General features: G+C 53.8%; 8 protein-coding genes across 8 annotated transcripts; 4 read left to right on the forward strand and 4 right to left on the reverse strand.

Annotated features, from left to right (window-relative positions):
• Positions 1-776: 776 nt before the first annotated feature.
• On the forward strand, positions 777-1,790 carry PG997_010712 (NAD dependent epimerase/dehydratase; the record flags this gene model as incomplete). The annotated part of the gene is made up of 3 exons (XM_066815027.1): positions 777-939; positions 1,011-1,382; positions 1,501-1,790. 3 exons carry the CDS (start codon positions 777-779, stop codon positions 1,788-1,790), a joined length of 825 nt encoding a protein of 274 aa, XP_066664317.1.
• Positions 1,791-2,176: 386 nt separating this feature from the next.
• On the forward strand, positions 2,177-2,587 carry PG997_010713 (RmlC-like cupin domain-containing protein; the record flags this gene model as incomplete). The annotated part of the gene is made up of 1 exon (XM_066815028.1): positions 2,177-2,587. One exon carries the CDS (start codon positions 2,177-2,179, stop codon positions 2,585-2,587), a length of 411 nt encoding a protein of 136 aa, XP_066664318.1.
• A 1,560-nt stretch (positions 2,588-4,147) lies between these two features.
• PG997_010714 (uncharacterized protein) lies at positions 4,148-5,071 on the forward strand (the record flags this gene model as incomplete). The annotated part of the gene is made up of 1 exon (XM_066815029.1): positions 4,148-5,071. One exon carries the CDS (start codon positions 4,148-4,150, stop codon positions 5,069-5,071), a length of 924 nt encoding a protein of 307 aa, XP_066664319.1.
• A 685-nt stretch (positions 5,072-5,756) lies between these two features.
• On the reverse strand, positions 5,757-6,329 carry PG997_010715 (uncharacterized protein; the record flags this gene model as incomplete). Its single annotated transcript, XM_066815030.1, has 1 exon — positions 5,757-6,329. One exon carries the CDS (start codon positions 6,327-6,329, stop codon positions 5,757-5,759), a length of 573 nt encoding a protein of 190 aa, XP_066664320.1.
• A 1,480-nt stretch (positions 6,330-7,809) lies between these two features.
• PG997_010716 (uncharacterized protein) lies at positions 7,810-8,410 on the reverse strand (the record flags this gene model as incomplete). The annotated part of the gene is made up of 2 exons (XM_066815031.1): positions 7,810-8,184; positions 8,312-8,410. 2 exons carry the CDS (start codon positions 8,408-8,410, stop codon positions 7,810-7,812), a joined length of 474 nt encoding a protein of 157 aa, XP_066664321.1.
• A 635-nt stretch (positions 8,411-9,045) lies between these two features.
• On the reverse strand, positions 9,046-10,504 carry PG997_010717 (uncharacterized protein; the record flags this gene model as incomplete). The annotated part of the gene is made up of 2 exons (XM_066815032.1): positions 9,046-9,647; positions 9,721-10,504. 2 exons carry the CDS (start codon positions 10,502-10,504, stop codon positions 9,046-9,048), a joined length of 1,386 nt encoding a protein of 461 aa, XP_066664322.1.
• A 1,737-nt stretch (positions 10,505-12,241) lies between these two features.
• PG997_010718 (Asp/Glu/hydantoin racemase) lies at positions 12,242-12,937 on the reverse strand (the record flags this gene model as incomplete). Its single annotated transcript, XM_066815033.1, has 1 exon — positions 12,242-12,937. The coding sequence occupies one exon, from the start codon at positions 12,935-12,937 to the stop codon at positions 12,242-12,244; it is 696 nt and encodes a 231-aa protein (XP_066664323.1).
• A 1,792-nt stretch (positions 12,938-14,729) lies between these two features.
• PG997_010719 (uncharacterized protein) lies at positions 14,730-15,278 on the forward strand (the record flags this gene model as incomplete). The annotated part of the gene is made up of 2 exons (XM_066815034.1): positions 14,730-14,789; positions 14,820-15,278. 2 exons carry the CDS (start codon positions 14,730-14,732, stop codon positions 15,276-15,278), a joined length of 519 nt encoding a protein of 172 aa, XP_066664324.1.
• Between the last annotated feature and the right edge of the window lie 772 nt (positions 15,279-16,050).

A 16,050-nucleotide genomic window follows, 5' to 3' on the forward strand; every position in this document is an offset into this window, starting at 1 on the left:
TTCAAGTCAATTGAAGAATATCTAATTGTCAAGAAGTAGTAACTTTACTGCCAAGATTGTATACGATTGCAACATAAGCTGCAACCACCATGCCCAGCCTTAGCGCCGGCTATCGGTGCACTTGGGGACTGCTAGCGTCAGCCGGCCCAGCGCCAGGGCAACGGATATCGGTATCCTTGGGGGCTTGGCCTCTTCGGAACAGGGCTTTTCCGGGCTGCCCCATAAACCATGTCTAAATTTGGTAAAAATTCTAGCACTTACAGTACCCTGGGCGTCCTCGCGCCCTGTCGATCGGGGAGTCGGGTGTATCTTGCGAGAAAGGGGGCATCTCGCTCACCTAATGCACCCACACCACCAAGCGAGGGAGGAGGTGGTGACCCACACAGAGAGGACACGCGATGGGGGTCCCCCTTGCGTCGTTGGTTATTTCTCCAGGTCGTTCCTATCGTAGCCCGCAAAGGGCTAAGCCCATGATCGGCGGCGGACCCGACTGTTCCCTTCAATCTTGCAAGGTATGGTACATATATAAGCAACGATGGTTGAGATGTGGCCAACCGGTTCGGCGGTCAGCCAAAATGTTTACTTGAAACTTTTATTTCTTTTGCGTGCCAGCCACTCTTTCGGTATCCCTAGGTGTCAAGAGACCCCATTCGCAAAATTCTCCTTGCCCTTGTCCCGTCCAGCCCCGCGCGTCTCAGAGCTCCCCGTAACCTAAAGCTCCCTGGACGACGTGAAATTCACAGCACCGCGGCTAGCTTGTCAAACAGCAGCACAGCATGGGTGGGGCGCCTTCGAAGCCCGGCGACCCGTCCCGCGGGCTCGAGGTCATCGGCGCGGGTTTCTCGCGGACCGGCACGGTCTCGACGCAGCTCGCGCTCGAGGAGATCCTGGACGGGCCCGTCATCCACGGCGGAACCCACATGATATCCCGGGAAGACGGTATGCTCTCCCTTTTCCTTGTCGTTTTCCATCGTTCTCCGCCGTGCCCAACTCTAACATCTGCGTATCAGGTTACAACAAGAAATGGGTCGCCGCCTACGAGTCCCGGCGCAGGGGCGATCGAGAACAGTGCCTGAAACTGCTCCGCGAGATCACGCGTGGCTACGTCGGCATCACGGACCTGCCGGGCATCAACTTCATCGCGGAGCTGCGGGAGCTGTACCCGAACGCCAAGGTCGTCCTCGTCACGCGCGACCCGGAGCGCTGGTGGCGCAGCTTGGGCGTCCTCAACAAGAACACGACGCTCTGGTACCTGCCGTACCTGACCGCGCCCGTGCCGGGGTGGCGCTGGATCCCGGCCATGATCCGGCAGTTTAGCATCGCGACCAAGGAGACGTTGGGGCTCAAGCCGGATGAGGAGGATCCGCATCGGGGTGGGCCGCGTAAGTGATTCCCCAAGTGTTCTTCTTATCTACATCAAATCCCGGACATATGCATAAGAGAGACAGACATGTTAGGTAGACTGACGTGGGGCAACGATTGACTAACCACGATGTATAGGCATGATCGTCATCCATAACCAGGCTGTCCGCGATCAGGTCCCCCACGACCAGCTCCTCGAGATGGACCTGAAGGAAGGGTGGGAGCCCCTGGGCAAGTTCCTCGGCCGGCCCGTACCGGACGTACCGTTTCCTCGCGCCAACGACGCGGAGGCAGTCGAAAAGGTCGCGAAGGATGTGTTTGTGAAATGCATGTTGGCGTGGCTGACCATCTTCTCGGGCGCCGGCGTGGGTGTGTACACGGGTCTCCGGCTCTGGAAGAGAATGGGAGCGAGCGAGCGTTTTGCATAAGTCAGAGTTGTATATACTAGACACCATCTGTTATATTGGCTCGCGCAACAATATTGGGGTTCATTGACGACTGAGGATACGTCTAGCCTATCTTGGAGGGCGCGTTTTAGTATGTGTGCTACATGATTGGTTGGCAATATGACTCCACTTACGTGTATACCCACTGCACTTTTAGGCGCGCCCTTCTGGTGACACATTCCACATAGCGCGATGCCTACATGAAAGTACGTTATGTATAGCCACCACCATTTCTCAGATTTGAGAACGGACCGAGACTTTCTACCAACTTAATTATACAAGATTTCCATTCTACTACTTGAACTACTGTAAACCAATCCTCCACCCGCTTATCCTCAAAACCATCAGAGTCAGCAGTCAGCGCCACCATGCCCTCTCCAACCTCCATCCCCGGGACATTTTCTTCCTTCACCGAACACTGGTCCCCGCGCCTCGTCGCCGCCGTCAACGACCAGCACGTCAAGATCGCCAAGATCGACGGCGCCTTCATCTGGCACGCGCACCCGGACTCGGACGAGCTGTTCTACCTGCTCGCGGGCGAGCTCACCCTCGAGCTCGAGCTTCCCTCAAAGAACGACGATGATGGGGGAAAGATGGTGAAAGTAGAAGAAGTAGCGATGCAGGTCGGCGACATGTTCGTGGTGCCCAAGGGGGTGCGGCACCGGCCCGTCGCGAGGGAGGCGCATATTATGATGGTGGAGAGGCAAGGCACGGTGAATACGGGGGATATGGCGGGGGAGTCGGATCGGACGCGGGTGCCGACGGATGTGAGGGCGTGAGAGGTTGCTGGTATTTAAAGCGGTAGTAAGGGAGAAAGACAAATGTATAGACTTACGAATACAGAAGATTGAGGATTGATATCGGCTTTTTCAAACGGCCCGAATAACATGACCTACAGTTTCCAAATAACTTGGACGTAAATTGATTCGTCAACTGACTTCATGGGAAAGTTTAGTACAATCTTTCATAATCAAACAAGTCCAGCTGGCACAGCAAGTCAAAGTCGAACTCAAAAGACGGGGATGGCCTTTGCTGTGATGACCCCAGATCAAACACGCAGAGCTCCGGCAAATGTCCCCTCAAGTCCCAGGTCCTCCCGCGCTACTCCTGGCCCACCGCTGAGCGGTGTTTGCTCAAAGGCCTCGGGCGTAAACAGCCAGAGGCCCACCGCATCCCGGAGGCGCCACTTCGAGGCCGGCGTCTTGGAGAACCTCCATTCTTTCCCGCGATCAAGTCCTGACCGCGAAGAGTCGACCGCGGCGAAATCCTTGTGTGGGCTTCAATTGACCAGTGCCTCCCTTAACTGGCCGATATATTGTCTAGCATACTACTTCGAATTTCTCAAGTCTATGTAAAGAACAGAGTCACGGGGGCTCCTTCTCTGGAATGGTGTGTGAGGCAAAGCTAAGACAACCAATCAGAACCCCTCCTCTGACGGCTGTACAAGCATCTGGTGTCCCATCACCCCCACGGTCACTTTACCCCGAAATGTTCGGTATGCCGAACCCAACCCCATAGGGTGCCGAGCTGCCCAACCAGACCCTTACTTCATTGTAGCCCCTTGCCATAAAGGATTGACTCCAGAGGCATTCTTGGCCAGTCGCTTGACTCGGCTATTAGAGTCGTCATAGGACCTTTCGGGAGCTTCAAAATCGATTGCAGTTTCGGACAAAACAAGTAGATAACAGGATGGCAAAGTAATACTGGCGAGCATTGTTGGGGTAATTGGACATCAATTCATGCTTGTGTACTCCAAGAGCCTCATCATGCATGTATATGCAGAGTGTACCTCGGTAGAAAGGATAGTGGCAAACTGAAGTCCAGCAGGAAGAAGAAGAATCATATCATGCTCGCTACAATCATGCTTCTCCGGAGATGAACTACCGGCTGCAGTTGGGGGAGAACATGGGTAGACACTGATACCAGCTGTAAATGTCAACACGCATGTGAAAGGCTGCGTCTTGCGGCACCATGATCAGCGGCGCATGTGTATGCTGCAATACTCTCTCTGGGTTGGGAATATATATGTGGTAGCCCTGTTCAATTGACAATCGGTCAGTTTCTGTAGCCTATGAGAGTCAGCCGTGTAATTTGCGATGTAGTAATGAATGTAGCTGTCGGGATGATCATATCGGCCAAAACAGGCATCTCACGATGCAGATCGAGACGTAGCATTTGCCGAAGCCCCCTTTGCCTGTTCCCAACATTCGCCATCGCGGCCCAACCCCAAGACTTGATCGTGTCGCCATCCATGACTCCAACAGTATTAGATGGATAATAAAACCGAGTTATTGCAATATGTCTCGTCACAAATCAGTCTGGCACACGAAGTAAGAAAAATGACAAGTCTTTCTATCAAAAAGCGGTACGCCGACACAAGGAACGGCCAGATGCACTACCGCTACGCTCTCCCTAGCAGCCCGGTAGCACCCCCCAGAGAAGTCTTAGTCTTCCTGCACAAGTCCGCCTCGTCGTCGGCCTCGTACGAGAAACTGATGACGCATTACGCAACCCGGGGCCACCCATGCTTCGCCCCCGACATGCCTGGCTTCGGGGGCTCCTTCGACCCCAGCCCTGAGGCCGTCGAAGAGATTGAGACCCAGGGGATGCGGTGGTACGTCACCATATTTGTCGATATTCTGAAACAGTTTCTGGCCTCGTACACGAACGGCAGCGGTGGCACGTCGTCAGTCCACCTCATCGGCCACCACGCAGGTGCCGCGCTCGCCACCGAGATGGCTGCGGTGTATCCTTCGCTCGTCAAGTCGGTCTGCTTGGTGGGCCCCAGCATCATGAGTGCCGGAGATCGCGCCCGGATGCGGGATAAATACATCGCTCCCTTCAACAGGCCGGTCGCCGACGGCTCCCATCTGCTAAAGACGTGGAACTATCTGCGCGACATGGGGATCAGAGGAGGTTGCGGACCCGGATCCGGATCGGACGATGACGACGATGACGAGCGCGATCTTTATCTTGGCCTGCACCAGCGCGAGGCCCTCGACCACATCCGGGCGTGGAAGGGCCGGAACCAGATCTACGGGGCGATCTGGCGACAGGACGGGGAGAAGTATCTTCGGTTGATCCAGTGCCCCGTCATGGCCATGTGCGCGCGGGACGATACGCTCTGGCCGTATTTCGAGAACGTGCAGAAAGTGCGGGAGGACGTAGCCATGGTCGAGGTCAAGGGGGCGAATTTCACGTTGGACAGGGATGTGGAGGGCATTATTCGGGATTGGTCGACGTTCATTTTGGATACTTTGTAAGCATTGGTTGTGTACAAGTGATGGCGGTAGCCAACTAGCTACGTTAATGGTAATTTCTTCTACTCTCATCGGAAAGCACCCCGAGACTAATCGTCTTGAACCTCTTCTGCCTGGCGCCCTCAAGTCCTTAGCCAACCCTCCTTCATACCCAAGTTCCTACTTCAGCTTGTGGTCGTAGTGTTCAGCCGGCAGCCAGCTCCGTCTGCCCAGGACCTCGGTAGAAGTTGCTGTCCCACCGCGTGCCGCCTCCAACCATATATCTGTCCATATTAGGCCGCGCCTTATCAGCTCGGGGATGAGGAATAAGATCCATAACGTCCTCCTAGAAGCTCGTGGCTATAATGTGGGCCATGTTAGACTCGCCATCGTCGGCTTCGTCGGTCCACCATTCGAAGCAGCCCGGCAGCCCGCCGCAGACATTGCCAGGGCGCGTCCTTCAGCCCCCAAACTCTGGCCCAGCGGGAAGATGCGACAAGGTGATCCCAGTGTGGCCGGAGAACTGCCCGTGCCTTCTCTGGATGTTGATGTCGTCTTTGACCTCCGCATCCTTGTTGAGGCGCGTCGCCATCCGATTTGGTACAGCTCTTCAAGTAGCGATTCCGAGAGCAGCAAATGCGTGAACAAGAGCGAGACTAGCGGAAGATGTAGCAACAAGAGGTTGGCAATAGGTCGCAAGCTGCTAAGCTCAGTGTTGCTGGTTCTCTTTCAGCCTTTCGATCTCCTTCTTGTAGTGTGCGATGTCTTCGCCCCGACAAAGGAGCTCCGTGTCCAGATCCCTGCGCTCTTTTCGGAGTTCCTCCAGCTCGCGCTCTAGCTGCTGGCTCCTCTCGACATGGAGCTGGATCAGCTCGAAGCAGCCCTTGTTGATGTCGACGTGGCCCAGAGAAGGCGACTCGAGACTCAAGACGGGCTGCAATGCGTCGGGAAACGGAACGTGCTGCATGGCTGCGGTCATTGACATCGGAAGGGCGTATCCGGAGCGTTCGTTCGTCTCCGTCCCGGCAGGCCGCAGGATGGTGTTGAAGTACTCTACGCCGCTGTCGAGCGTTTCAGGGGGCGGCGTTCCGGGGCTTGTGTACACATTGAATGCCAGATTGTTGTATAGGTCAGAGTCGAGTGACGACAATTCCGAACGACTGGAATCTGTGGTTGCGTCCTCGGCGATATCGTCCACCCGGGGTGTGTCGTCCTCGTTACTTATACCCATCTGTTCCTGTGATCCTTCAGAGTCGTACGAGAAGTTGAGCTGAGCTTCCATGTCTGGGTTGTTATGTGGCTTGTGTCGCAATGCTTGCCATCTAGGCAAAATATAATCGGCAAATATATGAAGGTGTTGCAGCCCTTGGCTGCCTCTTGTCTCTTAGAACTGTCGACTGGAGGGGCAATCCGATATGTGTGCGTGGCGTCAGAATAGGCATAGATAGTGCGATATTCACTGTAGGGTCGAGCAGGACTGGGTCAGCCAGGAGGTGAGATAGCAGAAACCGATGTTGACTTACAGAGGGTTGATATCCATGAGATCCTTGAGACTTTTGACTTGCTTTAGCTATAGTAATATTTCTAATTCCTCAGCAATAACGATCGCCAATCTCAGGTTTGGAAAAGGTATCCAATGTGGTTGTGGTTGAAGAGGCCTGTTACAAACGAAACTCACACAACCAAAGGAGCACAAGGTGTCAGCACACATCTGGTCATTGACCATATCAAGCTGTTCACACCAATGCCTTGGGCGCCAGGTGGTAACGTCGAAGAGTACCAAAATCAGGAGTAAAAGAGAACACAAGAAAGAGCGGGAAGGGGAAAATCCAAGAAGGCTTTGTTGATTGGAGACAAAGCATTAACGAATTAACAGAATAACAATCAATCACATTGTATGACGGATTCGGCCTTCGACAAGGCCAACAAATTCATCCGCGAGGATCATTGTTCACCTTCAAAGACCATTGCGTGGCCTGAAGGCAATGGCAAAATCAGGTCGCCTCTCACTTGTCCTGTATCCATGCTGCTTCTATTCGATACCCAACCATGATCCTTAGCCATGTGGGAGGCATGGGTGACAAACATCAAATAATGAGCATTACCAGAACAGTTATGGTAATCAAAATGTGTGGCTCGTACAGTCGGTCGACAGTCGCTCTCCCAAATTTGGAGCATCTGGTTCCTCCAATTCGAATTGATGCAGAAATGGAGCTTTTGATGCATACAATTACCAAAACAAAGAACCAGAATTATCCTGGTTTATGGCACGCATTGCCAATGGTTGAACATCCGCTAGCAGATGAGCTGGCCAATGACTCATTCACCTCGGAAATCCCTCGTCACAAAGACATCACCTCGACACGTGCTTCTCCATTCTCGGCGTGGACTGAGGCATCACCAACCCATTATAAATTTTCCAATCTTCAAAACGAGTGATCTCTCACGTCAAAATGAACCGAAAGAAACTTCGAGTACTGTTTACCTTGTGTCACGTCTACAGAGATTGGATTCACGCGGAGCTCACTTAATAGTGCGTGGATAAAAAACATCTTGGGGGTTTAATAATAATGTATTGGTATCTCAATTCCAGACTGTCTGATGATTAGGACAACCCCAACGTTCTCATGAAGATGAGAATCACAAATACCAATCTAAAGCTATCCTGTGTCTCCAGGGGAAAATAGGGTATTGCCATATGATTCGCGCGCAACTATAAGATGAAGTTCGCATGCACTCCTTTCCGAAAGGGACTGGTCCAACTAGATCTCATCCAGGGAATCCTCCTCATCCTTGACCTGATCCTCCTTCTTGATGCCGGTCGTCTTGGCCTTCTTCGAAGGCGTCTCGATGATGTCGAGGTCATCTCCGTCGCTAACGTCATCCTGAGCGCGGGCGGCGGACTTCATGGTTCTGGCCTTGCGCTTGCTTCCGGTGCTGGCAGTGGCCGTCTTGGCGGAAGCGCGCTTGCCCTTGGGATTGGGGGCGGTCGGGGTGGCAGGGCCGGCGTCGTCAGAGCCAGCGCCGTCGTTGGCAGCGGCCTGAGCCATGAGCTTCTTCTTCACCGCGCCCCAGTTGACGCGGCAAGAGTTGACATTGAGGAACCCGGCAGCCTTGTGAAACTTCTCCAAGTCGATCTGGTTCGAGGCGGAAAGGGACATATGTTAGTTGTGTGCTCGAAGGATATTCGTTGGCAGTACGTTTGAGTGCGTCATGCGGGAATTGCCAGCGGATAAATGAAACATAAATAAATGGTCAACTTACCTTGGGCTCGGTCTCCATGTATCCCCAGGCGAGGATGGCGAGCTGGGTCTCGCGGGGAGTGAACTCGCCGGTGCCGGTCATCTTGTTCTGTCCAGCCATGGTGACGGGTGGATGGATGGAGTTGGGTGGAGGTTGGTTGATAAATGGTTTGCAGATGATGGTGATGAATGATCAAGAACTCGTATTGCGAGGTCTTGTGTGGTTGGTTTGTCGTGTTGGTAAATGCAGAGGCGATGCTCCTGTCGTTGATGTTGGAGTGGTCCGGTTGGGTAGGAAACACGGAGGTGGGTGGGAAACACGGAGGTGGGTAGGAAACACGAAGGTGAGAAGTAAAATGTTTAATGGGGAAGGAAGGTAGGTAGGCCGGCCGGTTTCGTATCTGAACCGGGGAAGAGACTCCGCGTTTCTCGGCTTGGTCGCCGGCGTGGGTCATCTCTCCCGCTCTCACGGCCTCAGCTGCAATGCGTATGACTGAATTTGTTTTATATTTTTTGTACATTGGGTATCATTATGCGTATACTCCCCATTATTCGCCATGCCATGCATACATTAAACAGCTCTCTATCTCTTCCAGCCAATGACATGTCGTCTCATCCTGTTCATATATGGTTTCTATAGATAAACAATATCTGAGGGCTTCTTTCGTATCTCTTCTCTCATCATGGGTATTCAAAAAAACCAGGATCTATATATAAGATGGAGCAAGTCACACTAAACCAGACAGGCACGGGAACTCAATTCGTCGTATGCAAGCCATCCACATACGCCTGGTGCTCCATGGCCAACTTCACAGGCTCGTTGGTCTCAAACATGTAATCAAACGGCATATCGTCCGTCAGCCGTCCCGACAACTGGTCCCCAACGCCGTGGGAGCTCTTACCACCCACGTGCTGGATGAGGACCGGGGTGACGGCGAAGCGGAGGGAGTCGCGGGCATTGGCCCAGTCCTCGAGGAAGGTGTCGACAGCGGCGTGGTCGTCTGTGGTGTTCGAGTACATGGGCAGCAAGTGGTCCACCACCTGCTGCTGCGGGAACACGAGCCCTTGCCCGCAGCAGCCGTACTTCTGCATCAGGCTCACGCCGGGCCGCTTGGGCAGCATGCACGAGCGCCCCGACGCGAAGAAGAGCCCGATCAGCATGGGTGTGCACACGCCTGCGATGAGCAGGATGAACAGGACGGGCACCGCCCTGCGCACGGCCTGGAAGCGCCATCTGATGAACGATAGGACGGCCAGCTCAGCCACGACGAACAATATGCTGCCTCCAAAGTAAGAGAGCCACTCCTCGCTATTCCATCCGAGGAGTCTCCCGTCGTAGAAAATGCGAAGATATAAAACTGTTATTGGCGATTTAAGGTCAGCAAGTGTACCTCTTATGATCTGACTACATCCAGTGGGTAGGTTACTCACAGCTATCTCGTCCCAACTCCTCCGTCCTCTGCGCCGCATTCTTCACGGCGGCCAAGGTGCGGTGGTACCACCCGTCCACAGCAATGACGTCGTCTTCCAGCGTCATGGTGTAGCGCGGGTTGACCTTGGCGCACTCGGCGAGGAGGACGGAGAAGTCGATCTTCTGCTTGCGGGCGTGGGCGGGGTAGTCGTTGGCGACCTCGAGCTGGCGGATCAGCGTTAGCGTCGCGTTATCCTGGGCGTACGTCGGCAGTGCGTCGGCCATGTTGCGCAGCCAGGGCTTGTTGTAGTCCTCGTGCACCGACTGGTTGCTGTGCGCCAGGAAGACGACGACGTAGACGCGCCGCCGCTCGGCCTCGTCCAGGCCCTCGAGCACCGAGCCCAGCGTCTCCTTCAGGTACGAGAAGCCGTGGCGGTCCACGGATCCGATGCCGATGCAGACGTCGGGCTGCACCGGCTCTTGATGCCCTATTCCTCCATCATCACCGTTTCTGCCATTAACATTATCATTGTTATTGTTGTTCGTGTCGGGCGCCCATTTTAACGGCGCGTGCACGGCGGCCTGCTCGGCAAACTTGCGAGCTTGAGTCTTGCGAAAAGCTGAATACGATAGCACACGGGCGCGCTCTGGTCGGAAGAAGGCGGAAGAGGGGTCGCGGAAACACTGCTCGCGCAGGTAGACGAGAAGCAGGACGTAGAGGAGCAGGAAGCCCAGGAAGAACGAGAGGATGCCGCGGTTCTGAACGGGGTTCTTGGACAGCAATTGAAGCCGCGAAAGCAGCATCTCTGCTGTGCTTTGCTTGCTTGCTTGCCCTCTTTTTCCCGAGTCGAGGAGTCGATTCCGAGTCGGCGGGAGCTGGCAGCGCCCCCAAACGAGCCGATCCCTTCTAACAGCAGCGAGGATCCCTGGAAGCCTGGAAGGAAAAAGTTGGGTCGTGTTTGTCGTGTCTTTTCGTCGGTTCGATTCAGTGGGGTCGGTCGGGTATTAGGCGGGAAAAAATGATTGATCAGCTGTAATAATCGGTATTAAGTCTAGAAGCTCATCTCGTAACTTTCTTTCGGTGGTGAAGCATGCTCAAGAGAAGGGAGGAGGAAACAAAAACGCGAGGATTCCGGTCCGTAGCAGGCGAAGGTCTAAGAAATCATACTATCGAATCGCGAGGTGTGATTCAGGTAGGTAAATCCGATGAAGGCCCATGGCCAAGCGGATACTGCAGAGAAATGCCATGGACCGGTATGGACTCAGCTCCAGCCCGCGTGCCCGCTTCTGTGGCCTGCCAAGGGCGATGCCAAGAGCGATGCCAAGGGCAAACCAAGGGGAAGCAGAATCCTCTTTGTGAGGGAGAATTTCCAGGACGGACCAGAGTGACCCCACTGCAGCAATGCCTAGAAGCAGAGGAGGGGCCTAAAGGACTGCGCCGCCAATGACGGGCCTCCCAGCGTGCCGGGAAGCCGCTGTGCATGCCCTTGGCCCCGAGGCCTCATTAAACAGGCTCAAACTCACTGGCACTGGCCAGCTTGACATCGGGCATTTCTTCTGCTTCTTCTTCTCCTTCATTCGCCTCTTCGCTGAGAGCTTTTCCCCCAAAAGATAAGAGGTCATCTTGGGTAAATGAAAGCTCGACGAGGGATTGATGCACTCGCATCGGATTTCTTCAGGAGATGTTATGGAGATCAAACTAATGGAACCAGCCCCTACATACTTGTATGGGCTTGCACAAGATGGACCACTATCAACCCCACTCGGGACGATAGCCGACCGATGAAAGGATTGGAAGACATTCGAGGTCGCCAGATTGAGAGGGCAATCAGGCGCTATCTTATCGTTTCCTTCCACCGCTAGCAACCAAGGTTGGCCCCGATGCAAAGTTCCGTCTGGTCCAACTGTCAAACATGAGCAAGTCTTGCCGTCCTGTGTCGAACCCAAACTTTGTTCAGACCAAGAAAGCGGCGTGTCAGGTAGCCTCAGGGTAAACGCGGTGTACCTGCATACATGCACCTAGCTGGACTTCAGTGGATGGGGGGCAAGTAGTGGCGCCTTTTGGCAATCGGACAAATATCTTTGCGTCGTGTAATTTGATGCTTGGGCAGTTTGTAGACAAGCTGAGATTTCATGGAACATCAATCCCCATATGCCCCAGTACCACGCGATCTATATCTGGTAACGTGGTAACTCAGCAGACGATGCAATGTGCCGCTGCCGCAAAACAAGGTAGGTATTTTACTTGTGTCTGTGTCGCACGTCACCACCCGCTGTCCCGAATTGAAAGTCAAAGTAACAACTGTGACACCAACATGCCTCAAGACCCAGCCATCCTGTAGATGGTCAGACGCCTAGTTTTCCAAAGCGCCACCGAGTTTTGATGAGAAGCAAGTTTCTCAGTTGATTGGATACTACGTAGAGACGACATGCTCAATGATGCACGCGCGAATCGTATTAAATCCATGCATGCTGCCTGAATATGAGTTCTGTGAGTCTTCCTTGTCTGGGTTTGGCACTCTCCCCGGTTTCACCATCCTGCTAGTTATCAATCGCCCATTGCGCCGCCCCGCGAGCATGCAGCGCTACGGTATCGAACAAGGGAACCTCGACATCCTCGGGCTTGAGCACGAACTGCAGCTCCGTGCAGCCCAAAATGACGCCCTGCGCGCCCCGGCTCACGAGGTCCGCGACGGTCTCGATGTAGAGCTTCTTGCACGCGTCCGAGACGATGTTATACGGTAGCTCCTGGAAGATGAAGTCGTCCATCTTGGCGCGCACCTCCTCGTCCGGCAGCAGCACCTCGAGCCCAAACTTCTTCTCGAGCCGCCCGCGGATGAAGTCGCCCTCCATCGTGGCCTTGGTGCCCAGCAGCGCGATCTTGGTGAGGCCCGCCTCCCGTATGGCCGCGGCCGAGAAGTCGATGATGTGCAGTAGCGGCAGGCCCGAGGCCCGCTCGATGTCCTCGGCCCACATGTGGTTCGTGTTGACGCAGAGCACGATGGCGTCGGCGCCGGCCGTCTTGAGGCCCGCGGCCGCGTCGCAGAGCTGCTGCCGCACCGCGCCCCGGTCGCCCGCGTGCCAGGGCGTCATGATGTCGTTGTAGTTGAACGAGTGCAGCAGGATCTTGGCCGAGTTCTTGCCGCCCAGCTGCTGCTGCACGTGCTTGTTGATCGTCATGTAGTACGTCGCGGTTGCGTGGTAGGTCATCCCACCCAGCAGCCCGAGGGTACGCATCTTGACAAGTTTCTCTGATATCCCGCAGGCAGTTTTGAATGATTTCAAGTATGACATATGCGACTGATCCTCCGGTTGAGCAATATCCTTATTATGCGTTATCAGTATGGTAAGTATGTTCTTGGATGATGATGCACATCGCCAGAAGACTTCACGTTGACTTCAGTGGCTTTTATACTCTGACCAATGTTCTTCCGCATCATGAATCGGAGGAACACCAATGATGGCTTTTACGCCCTTCAATTGACAAGCAGCGATGTAGATAAACGTGGTCACTTCCGGTCCCACCTTGGTGTCCTTCCTATCGTGCTGCTTGTCTATTATAGCAACGGACCGGTCCAGACTCCCCGCACTAGCGGGCGGCGCAGTCGATCAACTCAACCCCATCTTAAACTGGGCTTATTAGTTAGTCATTTGCGGATGTCCATATCTTCGGCCTTCATCCTCGTCGCAATAAGGAGAGGTTCGGCGTTGCCTCCTGATGAGTTGTGTTCTCACGTAGAACGTCGGTTACCTGGAGATTCGACCTGCTTCAGGCCAATGAAGAATATTCCTCGTCTCTTGAAAGACTGTCATCTCGGTTCAGCAAGTGCCAGCAAACAGCAATATCCCAACTGGAACAATGCTACCTCTCCAACTGTCTCTGGCTCAACATATTTGCGACGAAACAGTTGCTGTACTTGGAGCTTGGTACACCACCGATTGAGGATCAGGTCTATTTCTCCATCCCATCAAGATCCGAAGAACTTCGACATCACCACACAACCATGTTGCACCTATGTCGTCCCAGTAGATGATAAGCTAGTAGACAAGAGTCAGAAATGAGCAAACCGAATCCAAGCCTCACTCGTGCCAGGACAATTGTCGGCTCCCTAGAAGTCTTAAGTTGATACAACGCCGACGAGGGGTCGGTTGGCCTGTAACCTAGATGCCACGCAAGCAAGCAAGCAAACCCCACGTTCGTAACACGAACAAAACAACCTTCATCGAGAGGCATGTTGTTTGTTACCTTCTCCAAAATTAAGGTTGGGTGCACCCCTCAATTGATCAGCCCAGGCATCGCTGCTGCATATGCTCTTCTGCATAAGTGACATCTCCACAATGCCTCGCCAATGGCACAACTGACATCGATGAGCTGTAGCTGCGCACATGATTATGAAGACAAATAGCCCGCTATCGACATGCAGGCACCAGGACAAGACAGACAGTCATAACTTATGAATCTGAATTGATTCTCCAATAGTCGAGCCATTTCCATTTTTAAAACCATCCGTAGGTTCATCAACCATGGTAGTCTGTCTGAGCGACACCTGATTCGCTGGCCCGCTGTTCGACTGGATCAAAAGCTCCGACGTGAAGCGTCGTTGATATCATAGCCCCACCATATCGAGGAGACATCGCCCGCGACACGGCAACTCAGCGACGATGACATTGGAGATCGCTGTTACCTGCCACATGCTTCATCTCTTTGGTCATAACCAGAGCTTGTAGCCCTCATTAAGCCTTCGCTATTACAACGTTATGATGTAATATCCAGCGCCAATCGTCGCATATGTGCCTTAATGGCAGCCGCGACTTGATGTCATCGGTAATGTCATATGTGAGGAGCAGTCTACAACTGCCGGATATAAAGAAGTTCAAGGTGTTGCTACCTCGTCCCAGACCATCTTCCATTATCCAATTCAATCAATCTTCATTCGAAACCTCTTGATACCCAAGCCATTACCAACCAAGCGAAACCACATCAGACCAACCAACCACATACACAAATTACACCTCTATCCAAACCAAGATGTCTGCCACCCGCAACACCGAATCCATGGCTGCCAAGCACGAAGAGTTCAGCTCCCGCGTGCCCCCTCCGAGCCCATGACGACCAAAGGCCACAAGCCCGGCGTCATGGTCGGCAACGACGCGCACCCCGAGTTCCACGCCGAGGCGCTGCCCGCCGGCAGCGCGCCCCCGCGAAGCCACGCACCAGCCACGCCCCGCCGAGGGCGAGAACCTCTACCAGTCGAACGAGGGCGGCGGCGCCGCCAAGGCCGCGGCCACGCTGACGGGCGCCACGTCGCAGGACGTCTACCAGGGCTACGGCAAGCCCATGCAGGGGCAGGAGAATGTCGAGCTGCGACATGACGGGCAGCACACGAGCAAGCACGTCGGTTCGGGGCTCGCGGGCGTCGGGGCGGCGGATGCGGGGTATGATAGTGTGCGCGCGAAGGGGGCGGATTTGCCTGAGGGCGTGACGAAGGGGTCTCGTGGGAAGGCTACGGATGCCTACCCAACCGCGGAGGAGAGATTGCCTGAGTCGGCTGAGACTGTCGCATCGGAGCGACGTTAAGATGTCCCAACATGGGAGTTAGAACTGGAACAGGAAGGGTCTCACGAGATCATGGAGTGCAAGGATCCCGAAGACCGCTTGCTTGTATCAACAGCAGCACAGAGACTCGGATGGCTTTCGTCTGAGTAGGACATAATGAAACGAAGTTATGAACCATTCAAGATTGGATCAAGACATCACTACCAGTAATCATCATTGTGAACTTGTCTTTGACCTTTTCATAGGCATTTGCCAGCTTACACATTCATTCAACCGTAAACCACAAGGCTTGCTTCAAAGTCGGCAAGGAAGCTGTAGCAACTCAAGCCATTTCCTCATATTTACTAACTAGCAGCATCCCATTTATCCTTCAAGCAACCATACAGTGGTCCACCTACGGTTCAAGGCTCAATTTCTGCTCTTTCGATGTGACTTGTCGGGTGCGAAAGCTACATACCTGCCAAACCCATGTCCCTCCTTACACGCCCCTGCATCCTTTACCCCGTTTCCTTTGATGATGTCTATTACCTCGAAGTCCATGAAGCTAGTATTCGAGGATCGTTAGCATAAGGGATGTTCGATGTATTACTTCGGCCCTTCTGGCGTGGGCACTGTTTAAGGACTGCTAAACATGGCCATCATCTCCATTCCGAGCAGTACCAGGAAGACATGGAAAGCTACCTACTTCCTTGACAAATGTAGGGCATCACTATGAAGCTGGTCTACAAACTCCCTTGCAGAAGAATGGACGTATAATAAGCCATAGATTGCTGTATTTAGGCTAATAGTACCA

This window comes from Apiospora hydei (assembly GCF_038363865.1).
Source record: "Apiospora hydei strain CBS 114990 chromosome Unknown utg000008l_segment0_segment0, whole genome shotgun sequence".
Classification (NCBI taxonomy): Eukaryota; Fungi; Ascomycota; class Sordariomycetes; order Amphisphaeriales; family Apiosporaceae; genus Apiospora; species Apiospora hydei.